The sequence below is a fragment of the Salvelinus fontinalis genome, chromosome 10 (genome assembly GCF_029448725.1).
Source record: "Salvelinus fontinalis isolate EN_2023a chromosome 10, ASM2944872v1, whole genome shotgun sequence".
In the NCBI taxonomy this organism is placed as follows: domain Eukaryota; kingdom Metazoa; phylum Chordata; class Actinopteri; order Salmoniformes; family Salmonidae; genus Salvelinus; species Salvelinus fontinalis.
The window spans coordinates 16,108,945-16,129,426 of NC_074674.1; the positions used below are offsets into that span (position 1 = coordinate 16,108,945).

The 20,482-nt window shown below is 39.8% G+C and overlaps 2 protein-coding genes across 13 annotated transcripts in view; both read left to right on the top strand.

Annotated features, from left to right (window-relative positions):
* tnpo1 (transportin 1) overlaps nucleotides 1-15,464 on the top strand; it is a 60,292-nt gene extending 44,828 nt beyond the window's left edge. For 2 of the 3 annotated variants that reach the window (XM_055935872.1, XM_055935873.1), the window contains 7 exons: nucleotides 69-167; nucleotides 275-370; nucleotides 3,930-4,005; nucleotides 5,193-5,292; nucleotides 5,474-5,548; nucleotides 6,173-6,312; nucleotides 9,285-15,464. In XM_055935872.1, coding sequence (XP_055791847.1) covers nucleotides 69-167; nucleotides 275-370; nucleotides 3,930-4,005; nucleotides 5,193-5,292; nucleotides 5,474-5,548; nucleotides 6,173-6,280 — 554 coding nt within the window. In that variant the 3' untranslated portion in view covers nucleotides 6,281-6,312; nucleotides 9,285-15,464. Of the gene's footprint in view, nucleotides 1-68; nucleotides 168-274; nucleotides 371-3,929; nucleotides 4,006-5,192; nucleotides 5,293-5,473; nucleotides 5,549-6,172; nucleotides 6,313-9,284 lie in introns of those variants that run through there. The other variant, XM_055935874.1, reaches the window with a different exon arrangement.
* A 3,895-nt stretch (nucleotides 15,465-19,359) lies between these two features.
* The window catches only part of fcho2 (FCH and mu domain containing endocytic adaptor 2), a 101,566-nt gene continuing 100,443 nt past the window's right edge, over nucleotides 19,360-20,482 (top strand). For 5 of the 10 annotated variants that reach the window (XM_055935881.1, XM_055935884.1, XM_055935885.1 and 2 more), the window contains exon 1: nucleotides 19,360-19,554. In XM_055935881.1, the coding sequence (XP_055791856.1) occupies nucleotides 19,522-19,554 (33 nt within the window). In that variant the 5' untranslated portion in view covers nucleotides 19,360-19,521. The remainder of the gene's footprint in view (nucleotides 19,555-20,482) is intronic. The other 5 variants (XM_055935887.1, XM_055935888.1, XM_055935883.1 and 2 more) reach the window with 4 other exon arrangements.

Consider the following 20,482-nt stretch of genomic DNA (forward strand, 5'->3'; position numbering starts at 1 on the left):
ACCGCTTAGTAGTCTAAATGTCAGGTTATCATTTACCGACGGTAAAAGCCTCTTTCTCTCCTGTGCAGCTGATTTCATGCCTATATTAGGCACTAATCTGAACCCAGAATTGATATCGGTGTGTAACAACGCAACATGGGCAATCGGAGAGATATCTATACAAATGGGTGAGTGTCCGCAAAATGTCACAAAAGTCACACACACACCAGCTTACATGCATTTTAATTAACACACACACAGCCTCCCTCACGGACCGTTTTCCACCTCTCCCCAGGTGCTGAGATGCAACCATATGTGGCCATGGTGCTGCACCAGCTGGTTGAGATCATCAACAGGCCCAACACCCCAAAGACCCTGCTGGAGAACACAGGTACCACAAGGTGGCACTTTGCTGAGCCCGCCAGCCACAGCGCAGGGAGGTGTCGCACGGTCCATCAGGCCTGCTCTGAGCGCGTCCCAATCGTCCCTCCCTTCTCCAAAAGTGTGCACTTGTTCACTTCCCTTCATGGATTTGACAGGAAATGACCGGTATATGAAAACTCCCCCTTGCCCGTGCCAAGACTAATCCAAAGCGTTTACATTTTTGGGGAGTAGTGAACGAGTGCACACTTCAGGTGAAGGAGAGATTATTGGGATGCACCCTCTGACTGGAGAGAGGCCATTCATCTCTATCTGAAAGCCTCCCCAAGCCCTATGCCTTACAGGTTTCGCCGGTTTCGCCCAAATATTCCAACTATTCCTACCAACCGATCTATTGCTTAGAGGCTCTGTTTATGGGCTGTTGGATCCCTGCTGAAGTAAATGAAATGTTGCTCAGGTGGAAAGAGGGAGTGAACCAGGGTCCACCCATTTATTTAAAAAAAAAATTACCCCTTTTTTCTCCCCAATTTCATTATTACGATCTTGTCTCATCGCTGCAACTCACCAACGGGCTTGGGAGAGGCGAAGGTTGAGTCATGCGTCCTCCGAAAACATGACCCGCCAAACCGCGCTTCTTACCTGAAAACCGAAGTCAGCCTGTAGGCACCCGGGCTGCGTCAAGGAGTCGCTAGAGCGCGATGAGCCAATAGACAGCTCACTCAGGAGGCCTCCTGAAATCCTTTTTATGCGAGTAAAGTACATGTTGGATAAAAAAATGTCACGACGGGCCTGATGGGAATTGCACATTTTGTCTTAACTTTCCAAATGTTGACAAGACAAAATACGCTAGACAAGGTGGTCTATTTGTCCGTAAAATTTGTTGTGCGAGAAATGCTGTCGGAAACTAGACTGGTGACCCACACTAAATTCTTCCGCTGCTCTTTCATTCGCTACATACTTTAGTCTGCAATCATTGGAAGTAATTTGTGGTGACGATGGGCATTGTACAAAAGTCATCATCAATTGTATCATCTCCAACCAATCAGATTATCAAAGCCAATGACGATTTTTCAAACTGCCACTTTACCCACGTGTGTTCTGGCTCTGGCCCAACCCATCAGTTTCTGGACCATTCGGATGGCCCTGAATTTGTTTGCATTCGGTGACGCGTCAGGGAGGTACTCAGATCCAGACTCATTTCAGAGAAGAAACCAATGTCCATGGGCGTGGTGTACCGTTTGGCCGAGGCAAGGCGTCTGGGTAGCCAGGCACGGTTGAAACCCCTTTATGGACAAATAACCATCATATCGAATTTAAACTTGGAGTAACGCAATATGTTATGTAGTCCTCCCACTACGACTCGGGAAAGCATGCAGTTTATTAGGCTACAGATGAAATAAGTTAAGAACTTCACAGGGTGGTGAATGTGCACGGTGATGAGCTTGATGCTCCTTACCAATAAATATTGAGGGTCTTATTCTGGTGACATGAGGATTTATGCTTGATGGCTGTTTGACGAGGGGGAAAAAATGTATGCTCTTAGCATCCACCAGAGTGGGCACATTTGCAATATAACGGAACATTTGTTGTGATAAAACCATCAGTAGAGTTGAAAATGCGATAGAAACCAATTTAACTTGTATTTCTTTATTCGTTACATGGGAATTTAACCCCAAACGTTATTTTATATGCACTACGTCATCACGCATAGCCTTTTATCCGCAACAAGTCAATTTGATGGAAACACATCGCTGGTGGGAAAATGCGCATATTGTTTTTATGCAGATTTTCTAATATTAGCATGAAAATCTGTCGCCAATTGGATGGAAAACTAGCTTATAGACTGAGAATCTTTGGAAAGTTTTTAAAAAACCGAGCGAACCCTGTAAGTGTACAGTCTTGGCGTGATTAACTGAAATGAATTGATTCTATTGTACCTGTGGTTGTCAGCTTTTTCTAGCTGTATTTCTGTTCAAGGGAAGTTGAAGTGTTGAGCAGCATCAGTAGCTGACGCTGAGGCCTTAACTGAGACAGATGAGTGTCTCCCAACCTCACTTATAGTTAAACGCTTAAAGAGTTCATACGGTTAATTGAATGTTTACTGAACACTCGGATAGTAGTAATGAATAATAATAACTAGTCTTCTTTGCTGATTTGAGGAAAGAGCTAATCCCACCCTAAACATTTTTGTGGTGTTCAAATGTTATAGCACCTACACTTAGCAAACAAACCTTCGGTTACACTCTGCTCTTATTTAGAAGCTCTATTCGAATTGTAAACTGCGCTTGGGAAAGCCAAAATGGCCGCCTGACATAAACTAGAACTGCTGAGCCAAAATGAGGGTGAAGTGTAACCTGCTTAACTAACCCTACCAGGAAAACTAGGGAATTTGTAGATGTTGTTCTGTTTGTCAGTTTATTTGTTTTTAGTTATTTTTTTTATTTTTTTTATGTGAATGCAAATCTGCCAATAGATGTTGAATGTTGTTTAGTTAAAGGATGGCAAATGTTTGATGCAGGATACGTGAAGGATTGATGGAGCCATAGCACTATGCTGTTGAGCTCAGACCACTGCCATTCTATTTAAGTATGCTAACTTGAAACATAAACCCCTGTTTCCATATGGTTTCCCAATCTCAATTCTTCCCCTAACCAATCAAAACATTCAGAAATATATTCATGTTGATTATCTTATACCTCACCAATTTGATCATTCAGAGCACTTTTAAAGCACATGTAATGTCACATCAACACTAAAATTGAGGTGGATTGGGTTTGAGGCCATATATAGCTATTACTCCTCCCCTCCACCCTCATTTGAAACGAATCAGCCTATCCTGCACTGAACTCGATTTCTAATGAGCCTATCATCTGCTTTCTGCATGTCTCATTGGACTGTTCATAAATGCCTGTTTCTTAATGAGAATGTTGCATAGGTTTGTGTCTCTTAAACGTAGGTCCTCTCTGCCTCTTCATAAGAACCTGCTGTGCTGGATACTAGTCTCCTTCCATGTAGTTGGCTTGGAGTAATGTCATTTCTTTACAACCAAAAGAAAAAGTTTCTGTTTCTTAAGGAAAGATTAACCTTTTTGTGAGTTTAAGGGAGAACCCTATGAAAGCTCAATTCCCAGCTATCAACTTTGAGAGGAATAATAACTGTGTAAACATTCCATGCTGGCAGTTAACTAATGACTTCACATTTACACTTTTTTATTTAATTTTGGAGAGAGGAGTTTGTTGCAAGAGAACAGGAGCCATTTCGCCATTCGTATTTCTGACGTCGTATTTCTGACGTCCGAGCAGGCATGTTGCCGTTTGATTGATATTGTGTGGTCAAAGTGTTCTCCCTTAAATCATTTTTTTGTTTTTACTATCTTAAATTCCACCCCAGTAGTGAGCGGGGCAGTAATAATCAACACTAGTGAATTCTTCTGTTTATTATCATGCACAGATTCTGTTGATTTTATGTTTCTGAGTTGTTTGTTTGTTTTTTATCTTTATTTTTTTCTCCTCATTGCTCATGTCTTGGTTGGCGTTTGGTGGTGTATAACCGTGATTGCGTTACCTTAGCAATAACAATTGGTCGTCTTGGTTACGTTTGTCCTCAAGAGGTGGCACCGATGCTACAGCAGTTTATAAGACCCTGGTGTGTATTATTCAATATTTTTATTTTATTCATTTCCTCTGGGTCTGTCGCTCCCTGTCCTGTCATTCTCGCTTTTCCCTGTCACTGTCTTTCTTTCTCTCTCTCTCTTCATCCCTCTTTCTTTCTAAAATAAGTATCTTCTGCTTCTCCTGAATCAGTCTGTAAGCATTGCCAACCATGTGACTAATCCTGTCCTCTTTTAGGTCCCCTCAGTCTGTGTTTTTTTAATTTTTGCCTCAGTAGCACCTTCATGTATTTGATACACTATTGGTTTATTTATTTTACTTTTTTTGTTGTCGTTGTTAATTGTCGGTAACTACTAATTAGTGCATGGGATTCAGATTGTCACATGCCTGCTGGTTCAGAACGAGAAAGGGAAAACAAACGGCTTCCCAAAAATTCCAGACGCATTCCCCAAAGAATTCCCAAAAGCATTTCCAGATCATTCCTAAATTCCCCCCCCCCCCCCCCCCCCTCGTCCAATAGTCCTCCAGCTGCACGTGCTTATCCCAGAATTCCTCAAAACTTCCTTTAAGAAAAAAGTAATAGTAAAGGCTTCCCTGAGTGCCATTATCGGCCAAAGTGAAGTTATTTTTAGTGATAAAGCCGTTTTTAGTGACTCACGTGTAAGTGAATAGAGTTAAGTGCCTTCGCACAGTCTCAGAATGACAGGTTTGTTTGTTTGATCTGCATGCACAATTCTGATACTGTTTTAGATAACCGGAGAGAAATACCTTTTCTCCCCACAAGAATGTGTTGTACCGAACTAAGTAGTCTTTGTAAAAGTACCTCCGGTAGTATCAAGTCTTTGAAAGATCTAAAAGTTTGTAGATTGAATCCACATGTAGAGAGTAAAAATGGCTAGTTGACATCTAATATACTATAGGTTCTATTTATTAAAATGTTTACAGTAACATATAATCAACAAAACCCTTTGAGGCAATATGTAGTATTTTAAAATGTATTTTACTCATACATGACATTTCATAGTGGAATTTATGTTTTTGAATTGTGTTGGAATGTATTAGTGAAAAGTAATAGTAATATGGCATACCTGTACAAGTAAGTTATTGAATGCAGTCAATGGTAACTTCAGAGTGCTATAAGGGTATTTAATTGTAATTCTATGCAGTACTTAAAGGCAGCCCTTCTGGCCTGGTGTAAAACGTGGCTGTTCCTGTTGGCAGGTGTACCTCTCTACGTAACATAAGAGACAATGAGGAGAAAGACTCAGCGTTCCGAGGCATCTGCACTATGATCAGTGTCAACCCAGGAGGAGTTGTGCAGGTGAGGCCCCTAGGCAACACTGCCCTCTTGAGGATAATGTATGAACTGCAATTGTCATGGCCCAATCAATTGAGTACTAAGAAAAATAAAGGAACTGCATTACTGGTTAGATGGCCCCATTTAGTGAACGATGTTAGTTATAAATCTTGTCTCAAGCCAGACTTTTTCTCATTTCCTCCAGGATTTTATATTTTTCTGTGATGCGGTGGCCTCGTGGGTAAATCCAAAGGATGATCTGCGTGACATGTTTGGCAAGGTAAGAACTGATCGTGACTGTGGCCTTTTTCATTTGGGTAAAAGTCCGTCCACTCTCTTCTGTGACCCGGAAACTTGTAAGTGGTTGAGGAGAGTGTCAATTTCTTAGTAGGTAAGCGGGTGATAGCCCTGATAGCCAGTCCTTTTATGGAACAGTTTTGACATCTGCCACACACCCTTTGAAGCAGTTGTTTTCTCAAAGGAGAAAAGCATGCAAACGTTTAAAAATGATATCCTACTTATACGGGAATCTATAAAATGTCTTGCACAACTAGCCACATTAGTTTTATGACTTTACACATTTTATTTTGGGATTCCACCCCTGTAAACGTAATTTGTCTGACGCGCGAGTGGAGTTATTTCATACAAGCGCATTTTCGTCCACGTTCCTTCACATCGCCACCTCTCCTCGATTACCTTTGACCTTTTTCAAAAGGAGGCGAGCGTGGAAGGTGGAGAGAGGACGCAGGAGTTGAGCAACTCCAATTGAGAAAAGGCCTATGTACCATGGGCCAAGACTGAGTACCTGTGTGTGAGAAAGGAGAAGATGAGATTATCCTGATCCACAATGCATGTGTGTGCATAGCTTTGTGCGTACATTGTAATTATGTGTTGATATTTTCAGATCCTCCATGGGTTCAAGAACCAGGTGGGCGAGGAGAACTGGGGGCGTTTCTCAGACCAGTTCCCTCTGCCTCTGAAGGAACGACTGGCAGCCTTCTACGGGGTGTAACGCTTTCCATAGGAACAGGCCTGTTCAAGGGGGTAAGTTGCACATTCATGTTTAAAAATGGTTGAAAATCTAATTCGAGCTGAGATATCGGATCTAAGGCATTTTCGTATCTCCTCAGTTTGTCATCCACCTTTTTTGAGCAAAACGATAAGCAAGCAAAACGGAGTTGATATACAGTACCTTCAGAAAGTATTCACACCCTTTGACTTTTTCCACATTATGTTGTGTTACAGCCTGAATTTAAAATGGATTAAATTGAGATTTTGTTTGTCACTGGCCTACACACAATACCCCATAATGTCAAAGTGGAATTATGTTTTTTGACATTTTTACAAATTAATTTAAAATAAATTGTCTTTAGTCAGTAAGTATTCAACCCCTTTGTTATGGCAAGCTTCAATTATTGATTAGAAATGTGCTTAACAAGTCACATAAGTTGCATGGACTCGCTCTGTGAAATAATAGTTTTTAACATGATTTTTGAATGACTAGCTCATCTCTGTACCCCACACATATAATTATCTGTAAGCTCCTTCAGGCGAGCAGTGAATTTCAAACACAGATTCAACCACAAAGAACAGGGAAGCCTGTACAGAATAACAATACACAGATATATACAGTTGAAGTTGGAAGTTTACATACACTTAGTTTGGAGTCATTAACTTGTTTTTCAACCACGCCACAAATGTCTTGCTTACAAACTATAGTTTTGGCAAGTCGGTTAGGACATCTACTTTGTGCATGACACAAGTCATTTTTCCAACAGTTGTTTACAGACAGATTATTTCACTTATAATTCACTGTATCACAATTCCAGTGGGTCAGAAGTTTACATACACTAAGTTGACTGTGCCTTTAAACAGCTTGGGAAATTCCAGAAAATAATGTCATGGCTTTAGAAGCTTCTGATAGGCTAATTCACATTATTTGAGTCAATTGGAGGTGTACGTGTGGATGTATTTCAAGGCCTACCTTCAAACTCAGTGCCTCTTTGCTTGACATAATGGGAAAATCAAAAGAAATCAGCCAAGACCTCAGGAAAAAAAAATTGTAGACCTCCACAAGTCTGGTTCATCCTTGGGAGCAATTTCCAAATGCCTGAAGTTACCACGTTCATCTGTACAAACAATAGTTTGCAAGTATAAACACCATGGGACCACGCAGCCGTCATACCGCTCAGGAAGGAGATGCGTTCTGTCTCCTAGAGATGAATGGACTTTGGTGCGAAAAGTGCAAATCAATCCCAGAACAACAGCAATGGACCTTGTGAAGATGCTGGAGGAAACGGGTACAAACGTATCTATATCCACAGTTAAACAAGGCCTATATCGACATAACCTGAATGGCCGCTCAGCAAGGAAGAAGGCACTGCTCCAAAACCGCCATAAAAAAGCCAGACTACGGTTTGCAACTGCCCATGGGGACAAAGATTGTACTTTTTGGAGAAATGTCCTCTGGTCTGATGAAACAAAAATTGAACTGATTGGCTATAATTACCATCGTTATGTTTGGAGGAAAATGGAGGACGCTTGCAAGACAAAGAACACCATCCCCACCGTGAAGCACGGAAGTGGCAGCATCATGTTGTGGGGGTGCTTTGCTGCAGGAGGGACTGATGCACTTCACAATAGATGGCATCATGAGGATGGAACATTATGGTGGTATATTGAAGCAACATAATAATGACCTGGGGCTGTTTCTCATGGTTCGTTCTAGGCCCTGTAGATCCAGTGAAGGGAAATCTGAACGCTACGGCATACAATGACATTCTAGATGATTCTGTGCTTCCAAATTTGTGGCAACAGTTTGGGGAAGGTCCTTTCCTGTTTCTACTTGACAATGTCCTCGTGCACAAAGCAAGCTCCATACAGAAATGGCTTGTAGAGATTGGTGTGGAAGAACTTGACTGCTCTGCACAGAGTCCTGACCTCAACCCCTTCAAACACTTTTGGGATTAATTGGAACGATGACTGCAAGCCAGGCCTAATCGCCCAACGTCAGTGCCTGACCTCACTAATGCTCTTATAGGGTGAATGCAAGTCCCTGCAGCAATGTTCCAGCATCTAGTGGAAATCCTTCCCAGAAGAGTGGAGGCTATTATAGCAGCAAAAGGGGGACCAATTCCATATTAATCCAATTCAATTTTAGAATGAAATGTTTGACGAGCAGGTGTCCACATACTTTTGGAAATATAGTGTATTTCAAAACATGCATCCTGTTTGCAACAAGGCACTAAAGCAATACTCCAAAAAATGTGGTAAAACAATTAACTTTATGCCCTGAATACAAAAGTGTTATTGAGGGCATAAATACTGAGGACCACTCTCCATATTTTCAAGCATAGTGGTGGCTGGTATTATATTATGGGAATAAAAAAATGTACTTAATGGAGCTAAGTACAGGCAAAATCGTAGAGGAAAACCTGCGTGTCTGCTTCCCACCAGACACTAGGAGATGAATTCACCTTTCAGCAGGATAATAACCTTAAACACAAGGCCAAATCTACACTGGCGTTGCTTACCAAGAAGACATTGAATGTTAGAGTGGCTGAGTTAGTTTTCAATTAAATCTACTTGAAAATCTATTGCAATACTTAAATGGTTGTTTAGCAATGATCAACAACCAATTTGACAGAGCTTGAAGAATTTTGAAAAAAATTAATGGGCTAATGTTGCTCAGTCCAGGTGTGGAAATCTCTTAGACTTATCCAGGAAGTCTCGCAGCTGAAATCGCTGCCAAAGGTGCTTCTACAAAGTATTGACTCAGGGGTGTGAATACATTTAAATTAGATATTTCTGTATTTCATTTGTCTAAAAGCATGTTTGTCATGTGTAGATGGGTGAGAAGAAAAATATTTGAATCCATTCTGAATTTAGGCTGTAACATCCAAATGTGGAGTAAGTGAAGGGTTTGAATAGTTTCTGGAAGGATCTGTATGTGTGGGGGATGGGTTTAAAGCATATTTTCCCATTAATATTGACTACCTCTGTCTCTCTCCTACCAGGCCATTCACTATGGGAGACGACCGATGGGAACCTCTTATACCCAGGGAACATGTTACCCTTTACTGGGGGTAGGGTCTGCCAGCTGGGGAGGGAAGGGGGTGCAGACCGTGACCCCTCCTCAACCTTCTGGATGGGCGGGGTGGGAGGTGTTAGCCAGCCGAGGCACTCAGCGCCCCCACGCAACAGGCGAGGGGGACATGGGGACCGGCGGGCCAAATTTATCAAGGGAGGAAAAATGTATTTAATCATTTCAACATCACAATCAGTAATGAAAAGATGTCAGCTTAGCCATTTCTGTTTAGTCTCTTTTTTAAATGTTCTCTCATCCAAGCTCTCCAGCGACGTTAAACAAAACACAAGAAAAGGGGGGGGGAGCTTTTGTCGTTTAGTTGTGGTAAAATCATGGTTTTATATTTACAGAGGGGGTAGTGCTGATTTGAGGGTAAGCGGTCAGTGAAGAAGCGCTTTTAAATCAATACGTATCGGCCAGAAAGTGGCACTCAGAGGTAGGGGGAGGGAGGGTCTTGGTGTAGAACTAGACTGGAGGATACCAACCATAAAATGTATGTAGGGGTGGTTAAAAAAATCAGGAAGTCGCATGGAAATGTTGTTAATGGTCTCAAAGACAACGTAGTATCCTCAACAGCCAGGACGGCTGCTAGCAAAACGGCAGCGGAGGGTATTCGAGTAAAGGAAATGCTGATACTATCATTAATTTTTAAAAAATCGAACCAGCAAGTTTTTCTTTTTTCTTTGGGAAACTGCCTCTACATATCTTAGAATAAGAATAGCATGTATTTTCTTGTAGTCATCAAAGTAATTACATTGAGTTCATGAAAAATCCTGTCAGTGCATATTTAGAGTAATATCAGAGTTTAAATCTTTTTAGGCAGGTCAGAAGTTGTTACCTAAACCAGTCAGTCAAACACACATCAGACAGAAGTGCATATGATTTTTTTTATTCGTCGTGGTTGAAAGTGACTTGTCTTAAAAACAGGAAATAACTAAGTAGCATGCTTGCGTCAAAGTTGGAAGTGAGGACAGTGGGTGTACAACGGATATGTGTGGCCTCATCGGATAGTCGTGGTATTTCTTGTATAGCCCTGTGATAAGGTTTTGTAAACAACCATGTAGTTTCTCGTCTTTCTGGTTTTTGTCCCTCCACCACCCCTTTGTTTACCAGAGGCTTTCCCGTCAGTGTCTAGCATGAACCAGGCTTACGGTTTAGAAAACATACAGGTCTGGAAACGATCTTTATATTCTCATCTAGTTGAATCCATCTAGCAGGCTTTTGGTTGTGGTTCTCAAAAGAGAGCGTGAACACCGCTTCGTACATGTCATAACTTTTTAAGGTAAACTTTCTCAGGCCGCCTCTGTTCTGTGCTGTGGAAGTGACGTGTTCTCTGCATGCATGGACGTTTTACTAGTGGCCATAAAATCAGACTCTTAGATGCTTACCTGACTCTTGACTCGTATTGTTTAAAATCTCAATTTCCAGCTGTCTCACCTTTCTGAAAACAAAACTTGGAATCGTGGCGAGGTATTTCTGACCTTGTTAGAGGGAGGTAAGGAGAGGGGTAGAGAAAGGGCATACAGGGCTGTAGCTGAACGTGTTCATCCTTTGTTTCTTGAGTATTACTACTGTGACTATGGCACTGTCTTGATAGCGTGTCTGTCTCTGACCTTGGTTGGTTGTCGATCCAAAACTCAACAGCAAGCAAATCGTTGTTTTAAATGATTTTTTTTTCTTCTGTACTGATGTTTTTTTTTCTGTTATTGTTGCTTTGCTTTTTGTTTTAAAAGCATGACCTTTGAGGATGATTGTAATGACCGTTTTGAATGCAGCGTACTCTAATGCTTGATCCCTTGCGTGTTGGTGGCCCTTTACTTCCCAAACCATTTAGTTGACGTACAATATTGGACCTTGTATCTCATACATACCTGCAGGAGCATTTTTTTCCCTTAACCTTTTACCTGTAGGCCACATCCAAGTGTATTATCTTGTTAAATACTGTGAAGCTTGAACTATTTTTTTTGTTTCTTTTTTGTTTTGGAGTGTTATTGTTTTGACTCTTAAGTGCTGAAGTCTTGAAGTCGTTGATTGCCTGAATTTATCCCATGGTGGGCAGGGATTGGGTGGGGGAGAAAGCAGCTTTATGCCCAACCAACGAATCAGATTCACTCTGTAGGTCAGAGTAATCATTGTAGTATTTTGTCCCCCTCACAAAGAACATTAGAAGCACTTGTTCAAACAGACTACACATAAATGCATACTTTAGTAGACCCACACATTTACGTACTCTTAAAGTATTCGTTTACAGGAGACTTCTAACACTAAACACCTCATGTATTACTTCACTGGGTATTCGATATGGTATAGTCACTTCTAAAGTATGTATATTTTTTAACTTGTGTGGGTGTATTTGACCTGTTTTAAATATAATATTCTCAATATCAGAAATGCTCTAAAAGATCATTGGTGTAAACTAAGCCTGGATATGAAGTACTGCAGATATTGCCACAAACCCTTTCCAAAGCCAACAAACTAAGGCTATTATTATTATACATTTTGTATTATTGTTATTTTTGTAACTGCGTATTGATGGGGGTTTTCCTCATTGGTAACATGTAGTTAATGGGACATTTTAACACTAGTAAAACCCCAAAATGATGGGGTATGTCAAGTTAGCCTGGATCCAAACTGGATTGTTCCTTTTCACTTCACCAGGCTAATGTCAAGTAACCCACATAAGACATCATGGGATATATGGAGGCACTTGTTTCTGTAGTTTTTGTTTTTGTGCCATGTCTGTTGTGTCCCGAAGTTGAAATTAATTTAGTTTTTGTCACATTCCAGCTGTTTGGCATGTAAAAAATTGGATGAGGCATGGCTTGATTGGTTTTGTCCTACCACTACTTATCACACTGAATACAAAACCCAGAGGGCTGGTTTCCGAGACACAGGTTAAACCTAGTGGTGGACTAAAAAACATGGTGAATGGAGAATATCCACTGAAATATTTGTTTAGTCCAGGACTTAGCTTTATCTGTGTCCCCCGCAAAACCGCCCCAAAAAGTATGGGGGGGAAATCATAAAACAATCGCTGTTGGTGTGCATCTTTACCGATATTGCCGCTGCTATGATGTAGTTTCTTTACTTGAATATTTGTTTGTAGTAACCTCAGGAGGTTATGTTTACCGTTATTTTTCTTGTTATTGTTTTCCAAATGTATGCCTTTTTTCCATCTCCCTTTACCGATAAGAGATTAGTAAGCCTCCTGCTTTAACCCTTGAATACAGAGCATATACCTGTCCATGGGTGTTCAGTTCACTAATGTGTTTGATATGTGTGCTAGCTCACCATTAAGACACAGACTTTCACACACCCAGAGTCGGTGTCAAAGAATAATTCTAGATATACACAGACATTCAAATTGACTTACAACTTTGAGGAATATGACATTAGGAAGAGAACTTGCACATCATTAATGCAACTGTGGCAACGTGATTGTAAGACATTTCTAGATGGTGTTCAAATGTAATATGTACATGATGCCTCGATAACTACTGGATGATTTGTAATGATGGTGATTCATAATGTTTTCCAATAATGGAGAAAAAAAAACTTGCACATTATGCGAAAAACAAATGTGCTCATGGCTTCTTACAGCTTTTTTTGCAAATTGATGTCTTTCATTTTGAAGAAGAGGGGGGCTTATTCTCTTTTTACAGCACCAACCAACCGCAGTAGAATGTCTCATTTAAAGAACACCTCTAACAGTAGCCTATGACCTTCCTTCAGCCATGAGAAAATAAACTTGACTAGAATTTCTCCCAAGTCTGCCTTCACCCTTTTTGCTGAATGATGTAAGAAACGAGTGATTTATTTATATACAGTACCAGTCAAAAGTTTCGAAACACCTACTCATGAAAGGATTTTTATTTATTTTGACTATTTTCATTCCTTGTAGAATAATAGTGAAGACATCAAAACTATGAAATAGCACATGTGGCCATGTAGTAATGAAAAAATCAAAACATTTCAAATTCTATAAAGTAGAATTTGCCTTTGACAGCTTGACACACTTGTCATTCTCTCAACCAACTTCATGAGGTCACCTGGAATGCTTTTCCAACAGTCTTGAAGGAGTTACCACATATGCTGAGCACTTTTTGGCTGCTTTTCCTTCACTCTGTGGTCCAACTCATCCCAAACAACCATCTCAATTGGGTTGAGGTAGGGTGATTGTGGAGGCCAGGTCATCTGATGCAGCACTCCATCACTCTCCTTGGTCAAATAGCCCTTACACAGCCTGGAGGTGTGTTGGGTCATTATCCTGTTGAAAAACAAATGATAGGCCCACTAAGCACAAACCAGATGGGATGGCGTATAGTTGCAGAATGCTGTGGTAGCCATGCTTGTTTAGTGTGCCTTGAATTCTAAATAAATCAGTGTCACCAGCAAAGCACCATAACTCCACCACCTCCATGCTTCACGGTGGGAACCCCACATGCAGAGATCATCCGTTCACCTCTGCGTCTCAAAGACACGACGGTTGGAACCAAAAATCTTATATTTGGACTCATTAGACCAAAAGACATATTTCCACTGGTCTAATGTCCATTACTCGTGTTTCTTGGCCCAAGCAAGTCTGTTCCTCTTATTGGTGTCCTTTAGTAATGGTTTCTTTGCAGCAATTCGACCACGAAGGCCTGATTTCATGCAGTCTCTGAACAGTTGATGTTGAGATGTGTCTGTTACTTGAACTCTGAAGCATTTATTTTGGCTGCAATCTGAGGTGCAGTTAATTGCAGATTTCTGATGCTGGTAACTCTAATGAACGTATCCTCTGCAGCAGCGGTAACTCTGAGTCTTCCTTTCCTATGGTGGTCCTCAATGCAGCCAGTTTCATCATAACGCTTGATGGTTTTTGCGACTGCACTTGACTCTTTCAAAGTTCTTTACATTTTCTGTATTGACTGACCTTCGTGTCTTAAAGTAATGATGGACCGTTGTTTCTTTTTGCTTATTTGAGATGTTCTTGCCATAAGATGGACTTGGTCTCTTACCAAATAGGGGTATCTTCTGTACACCACCCCTACCTTGTCACAACACAACTGATTTGGCTCAAATGCATTAAGAAGGAAACAAATTCCACCAATCAACTTTTAACAAGGCATACCTGTTAATTTAAATGCATTCCAGGTGACTACCTCATGAAGCTGGTTGAGAGAATGCCAAGAGTGTGTGAAGCTGTCATCAAGGCAAAGGGTGGCTACTTTGAAGAATCTCAAATATAAAATATTTAACACTTTTGTTACTACATGATTCCATATGTGTTATTTCACAGTTTTGAAGTCTTCACTATTATTCTACAATGTAAAAATTAAGACAAACCCTTGAATGAGTAGGCGTGTCCAAACTTTTGACTAGTTTCTGTAAATGCTGCTGAAATTTTAAAGGCCTGGTGCAGTCAAACTTTAACTGTTTTATATATATATTTCCACACTACGAGGCTGGAATAATACTGTGAAAATTATAATGCCCTTTTAGTGTGAGGTTTTTGAAAAGGCCACCTGAAATTTCAGCCTGTTTTGGTGGGATGGAGTTTTGGCCTTCCATGGTGACATCACCATGAGGTAAATTAGCTAATAGACCAATAAGAAAGAGGGTTATAAACCTCTGCCAATAACAGCTAATTTTAAGTTTTCCCCACTCCCAGACAGTCCAAGCAAAATTTTAGCTTGAGAAATTGATCTTTGCCAAGAAGCTATTTTTGTTTATTTTGGACCATTTTAATTGAAAGCGTTGGGCCAGTAACTGAAAGGTCACTGTTTTGAATCCCGAGCCGGCTAGGAGAAAAATATGTCTGTGCCCTTGAGCATGGCATTTAACCCTAATTGCTCCTGTAAATCGCTCTGGATAAGCGCGTCTACTAAATAACTAAAATGTACTTAATTGTTTCCCAGAAATGATTTGATAGTGAGATAAAAACAGCTGCATTTGACCCTTTTTTTAAAGGTAAAATAATTTTTGGGGCCACCAAATATTTTGGATCATGCAAAGAATCTATATTGTATTGTAGTAATTTTGTAATGACATTTGTATGATGTGATGGATGTTAACGGTATTCTCTACTTGGATCTGTACATAGTTGAGAATAAATTGTTTACTTACGTCTGGGACTGCTGTTTTCTGTTTAGTTTTACAATTTTAAATGCACTTTAAATAAAGTTTAAATTTGATCTAATGGTTTTGAACCTGGTAAACATCAGGTCGGATAGACCAGTTATCGATTACCCCCATTGACCCCATACTTTCATCCACCGTAGACAATTAGAGGCGAGGTGGTGGTGGTGTAGATGACGACAGTGTAATGTCCCTATGGAGGAGCCCATTGCAGCCTAGTGTACCCAGATAAGTGTGTTAATGGGAACTACATAGCTAGGGAAAGCTCTACCACTCTGACATAGCATCACCAGTCTTAAGACTTTCTTTAAGAGCAGTGTTTCTCTATCTCCCATTCATGCGATAATGACTGAACAATAGTAGTTGACAGGCACCAAGAGGTCCACCGAAGAGAATAGCCCACATGACACAGCATCTGATACCTGACACAGAAAAGGATTGTACTAACTGCCCTGAAGGAGGTGATATGAGATACCCAGTGGTTCTAATGTTATCATAAAACATCTTTGCATAGCCTGGTATCCTTGCCCACATAGGCTGATTGTCATCACAGCAATTTAGAACATTAAAATACACTGAAAATAAATATAAATTACATTTAACATTACATTTAAGTCATTTAGCAGACGCTCTTATCCAGAGCGACTTACAAATTGGTGCATTCACCTTATGACATCCAGTGGAACAGCCACTTTACAATAGTGCATCTAGATCATAAATGCAACAAGTAAAGGGTTTGTCCCCTATTTCATGAGCTGAAATAAAATTTCCCAGAAATGTTCAATTTGCACAAAAAGCTTATTTCTCTCAAATGTGCAGAAATGTGTTTACATCCCTGTTAGTGAGCAATTCTCCCTTGCAAAGATAATCCATCCACCTGACAGGTGTGGCATATCAAGAAGCTGATTAAACAGCATGATCCTTACACAGGTGCACCTTGTGCTGGGGATAATAAAAAGCCAGTCTAAATGTGCAGTTTTGTCGCACAACACAATGCCACAGGTGTCTGACACTTTGAGGGTCAGTGCAATTGGCATGCTGACTGCAGGAATGCCCACCAGAGCTGTTGCCAGATAATTGAATGTTAATTTCTCTGCCATAAGCCGCCTCCAACGTCATTTTAGAGAATTTGGCAGTACGTCCAACCGGCCTCACAACTGCAGACCACGTGTATGGCATTGTGTGGGTGAGTGGTTTGCTGATGTCAGTGTTGTGAACAGAGTGCTCCATGGTGGCGGTGGGATTATGGCATAGGCAGGCATAAACTTCGGACAGTGAACACAATTGGATTTTGTCAATGGCAATTTTGAATGCACAGAGATACCGTTACGAGATCCTGAGGCCCATTGTCGTGCCATTCATCCGCCACCATCACCTCATGTTTCAGCATGATAAATGCACAGCCCCATGTCGCAAGGATCTGTACACAATTCCTGGAAGCTGAAAATGTTCAAGTTCTTCCATGCTCACCAGACATGTCACCCATTGAGCATGTTTGGGATGTTCCAGTTCCCGCCAGTATCCAGCAACTTCACACAGCCATTGAGGAGTGGGACAACATTCCACAGGCCCCAATCAACAGCCTGGTCAACTCTATGCGAAGGAGATGTGTCACGGTGCATGAGACAAATGGTAGTCACTGACTTTTTCTGATTCACGCTCCTATTTTTTTTAAACATTTTATCTGTGACCAACAGATGCATATCTGTATTCCCAGTCATGTGAAATACATAGATTAGGACCTAATTAATGTATTTCAATTGACTGATTTCCTTAAATGAGCTGTAACCCAGTAAAAAAATTGAAATTGTTGCATGTTGCGTTTATATTTTTGTTATCCCATGGAACTTCACAGAGATTTGACATTCGACGTGGAATTAAACAAGGATGCCCAATTTCTCCTTTCTTATTTGTATTGGTCAAAAGTTATGGCACTTCATATAAATAAGGATAGTTTTAGGGGTATTCAGATACAAGACAAAGAGATAAAATGTTCACAATTGTCTGACGACACCACCATTTTTCTGAAAGATAATGAAGTCAGGAAAGCTATTGAGTGTATTAATGCCTTCTCACCTGTATCTGGTTTATCTCTGAATATTAGGAAATGTGAATTATTTGCGTTGAAAAGATGTGAACTCAGTATGTAATATCCCGGTAAAAGATGTGATCACAGATCTTGGTATTAAAGTTAGCGAAGATCAGAAAGAAAGGGCCAACTTTTAAATGTCTATCCTATTGTAGAAAAAATTGGAAAGAGATGTACCTCCAGGTTATTAAGAGATCTTTCTTTATCTGGACGTGTACTTTTATCAAAATCTGAAGGTCTGTGCAGATTAGTTTATACCTCCCTTGCCTTGGATGTTCCTGTCAGTAACTAAAATGGTTGATACTAAATTATTTAACGCCATATGGAGGAATAAACCTCATTATTTAAGAAAAGCGGTAATATGTAGTACCCGAAGTGAGGGAGGGATGAATACTCTGGATTTTAAAACCTCTTATATAATCTTTAAGATCAAATGGATACAAAACTATTTAAGAAAAAAGGATTGCATTTGGAATATAATCCCTAATTTAATATTCCAACAGATTGGTGGTCTAACACAAATGCAACTTTGATATAGGTAAAATCCCAATTAAGCTTGCAAACTTTCATAAACAAGTACTTCTAACATGTAACCTCATGTACAAACACAATTTTTCCCCACATAGGTATACAATCTGGAATAATAAAGACATAAAATACAAAAACAAGTCTTTATTTTTCCAGAACTGGTTTGACAAAATGATTTGGGTTAAACAATAATTGAATAATGATGGCCAACTATATGATTATCAAGAATTCATGAGAACACACAATGTTACATTCACTCCTGAGGAGTATCAAATAGTTGTTAGAGCTGTCCCTGAAGGTGCTATTCTTCTTTTAGGAGAATATAACAGTCCTCAAAGTGCAACTATTGAGGATTTTGTAGCCTCAATACAATTAGAAGGAATTTACATTTTAAACTATAAATGTAATGCCATGTATATAAGGAAACTATGTCAATATGTTACTATTCCCTCTGCTGGAATGAATGAACTGGAATACAGCCCTAGGACAAATGAATTGGAACAAAGTTTTGTTGTTGTCTGGTAAATATTGTATATCTAATAAGGTGAAAGAAGTATCATACAAACTCATTCATAGAATCTACCCTGTAAAGACCTTATATTATACACAGATTTAAAATAGCTATTGATAACAAATGTGTATTTTGTGGTTGTGACCCAGAAACTCTTGACCATTTATTTTGGGACTGTTCTTATGCCAGAAGATTTTGGAGTGAATTAGACGATTTCATTTTATAAGAAACGATGGAAACGTAACACCGCCTGGAAACGATGTTAATCTGAGAGACTCTGATGTTATGTTTTATTTTGATCCAAATGATATAGACCCTGATTTAACTTTCATTGTTCATTTGTTTATCTTTCATGGAAGATTCTTTATCCATAAAATGAAGTGGGCAGAGAACAAACCCCTCTTCACATTATTTAAGATAGAATTTAAATATTATTTTGAAATGATCAGTAAATGTAAAAACAAAAAAGCAATATGCACCATAAAATATTTTAACAAATTGAAAATGAATATTGATATGTAATACCCCTGTCTGTTAGGTTTATGTACTTTTGTTTGTATATTTCAGTTTTTTGTATTTGTTGTGTTCATAATAATAAAAATAATAAAACAAGTTAAAAAATATGTTCAGTCTAATTCTAGAACCATTCTAGAATATCAGTACAGAACAGAAACTGCTGTTGTTTTTCTTCCCACCATGGGTGGCGCTGTTTCTTCGTCTGAATTTTTGGAGGAGAAAGAGTGAATTCAGTTGCCTTTCGCTTTCGAAAGGAGGTGGAGTCTGAGGTGGGGAGGGAGAAGAGGAGCGTAGGGAAAAGGAGCAAAAGGCAAACAACGGAAACGGAGAACGGCGGAGCAATTGCCTGAATTTAAATTAAACAAGAATATAGTTGAAGAGAGGAAAGAAGAATAAACCAAGATGATAACGCCCTACTTCCTAGAGAATTTCTGGGTAGGTTCTGCTTTTTTTGTCCGGGTTAGTAGGCTAAATTGTTTAGCTCAAGTCCCGCAAGTTGATGTGACAAAGACATTAACAAATATATTATTCGCTTCAACCAGATTTATGCGTGATCTTTCAGGTGAAATTGAAGGATCTGGGTCAACACAATGTCACCCCCGCTACTTTTCTCGGCGAATATTATTTTGTCACCCCGGGGATTGGGCCTCTGTGAATGATATCTAACATGACCGCTGAATTGAATCCACCTCTCGTGCAGTCAATTGGCTGTTAAGGAGTGTCTTGGAATGTTTATGGTCGATCCCGTGGAAATGATTGGACCTTTGTCATTGTCATTCACAATCCCTATTCGTCAGTTCCTTCCATACTGATGTTTCAGTGAGTCCAGATGTTTTAATAAGTTCGATGCAGACTTATGTTACCTAAGGTGCTACGGTGTTGCAACGTTTGTCTGAGTAAGAATGGTTACAATGTTGCAGTTTCCGTTACTGTACTAAGTTGAAACATAATGAATTCTCCCTGAGCGATCGGTTCTGTTTTGACGTGGCTACATTGTGACTGAAGCTGGTAAAATTTAATCGATTATGAGGTATGAAGGCCTTTCCCATAAGGTCTACAATGTTTATTTTTAATCAAATCAAATTGCATTTGTCACGTGCGCCGAATACAACAGATGTAGACCTTAAAGTTAAATGCTTACTTACAAGCCCTTAACCAACAATGCAGTTTTAAGAAAAATAAGTGATAAGTAATAAAAAATATATAAGTTACAAATAATTAAAGATCAGCGGTAAAATAACAATAGCGAGGCTCTATACAGGGGGTACCGGTACAGAGTCAATGTGCGGGGGCACCGGTTAGTCCAGGTAATATGTACATATGTATATGTAGGTAGAGTTATTAAAGTGACTATGCATAGATA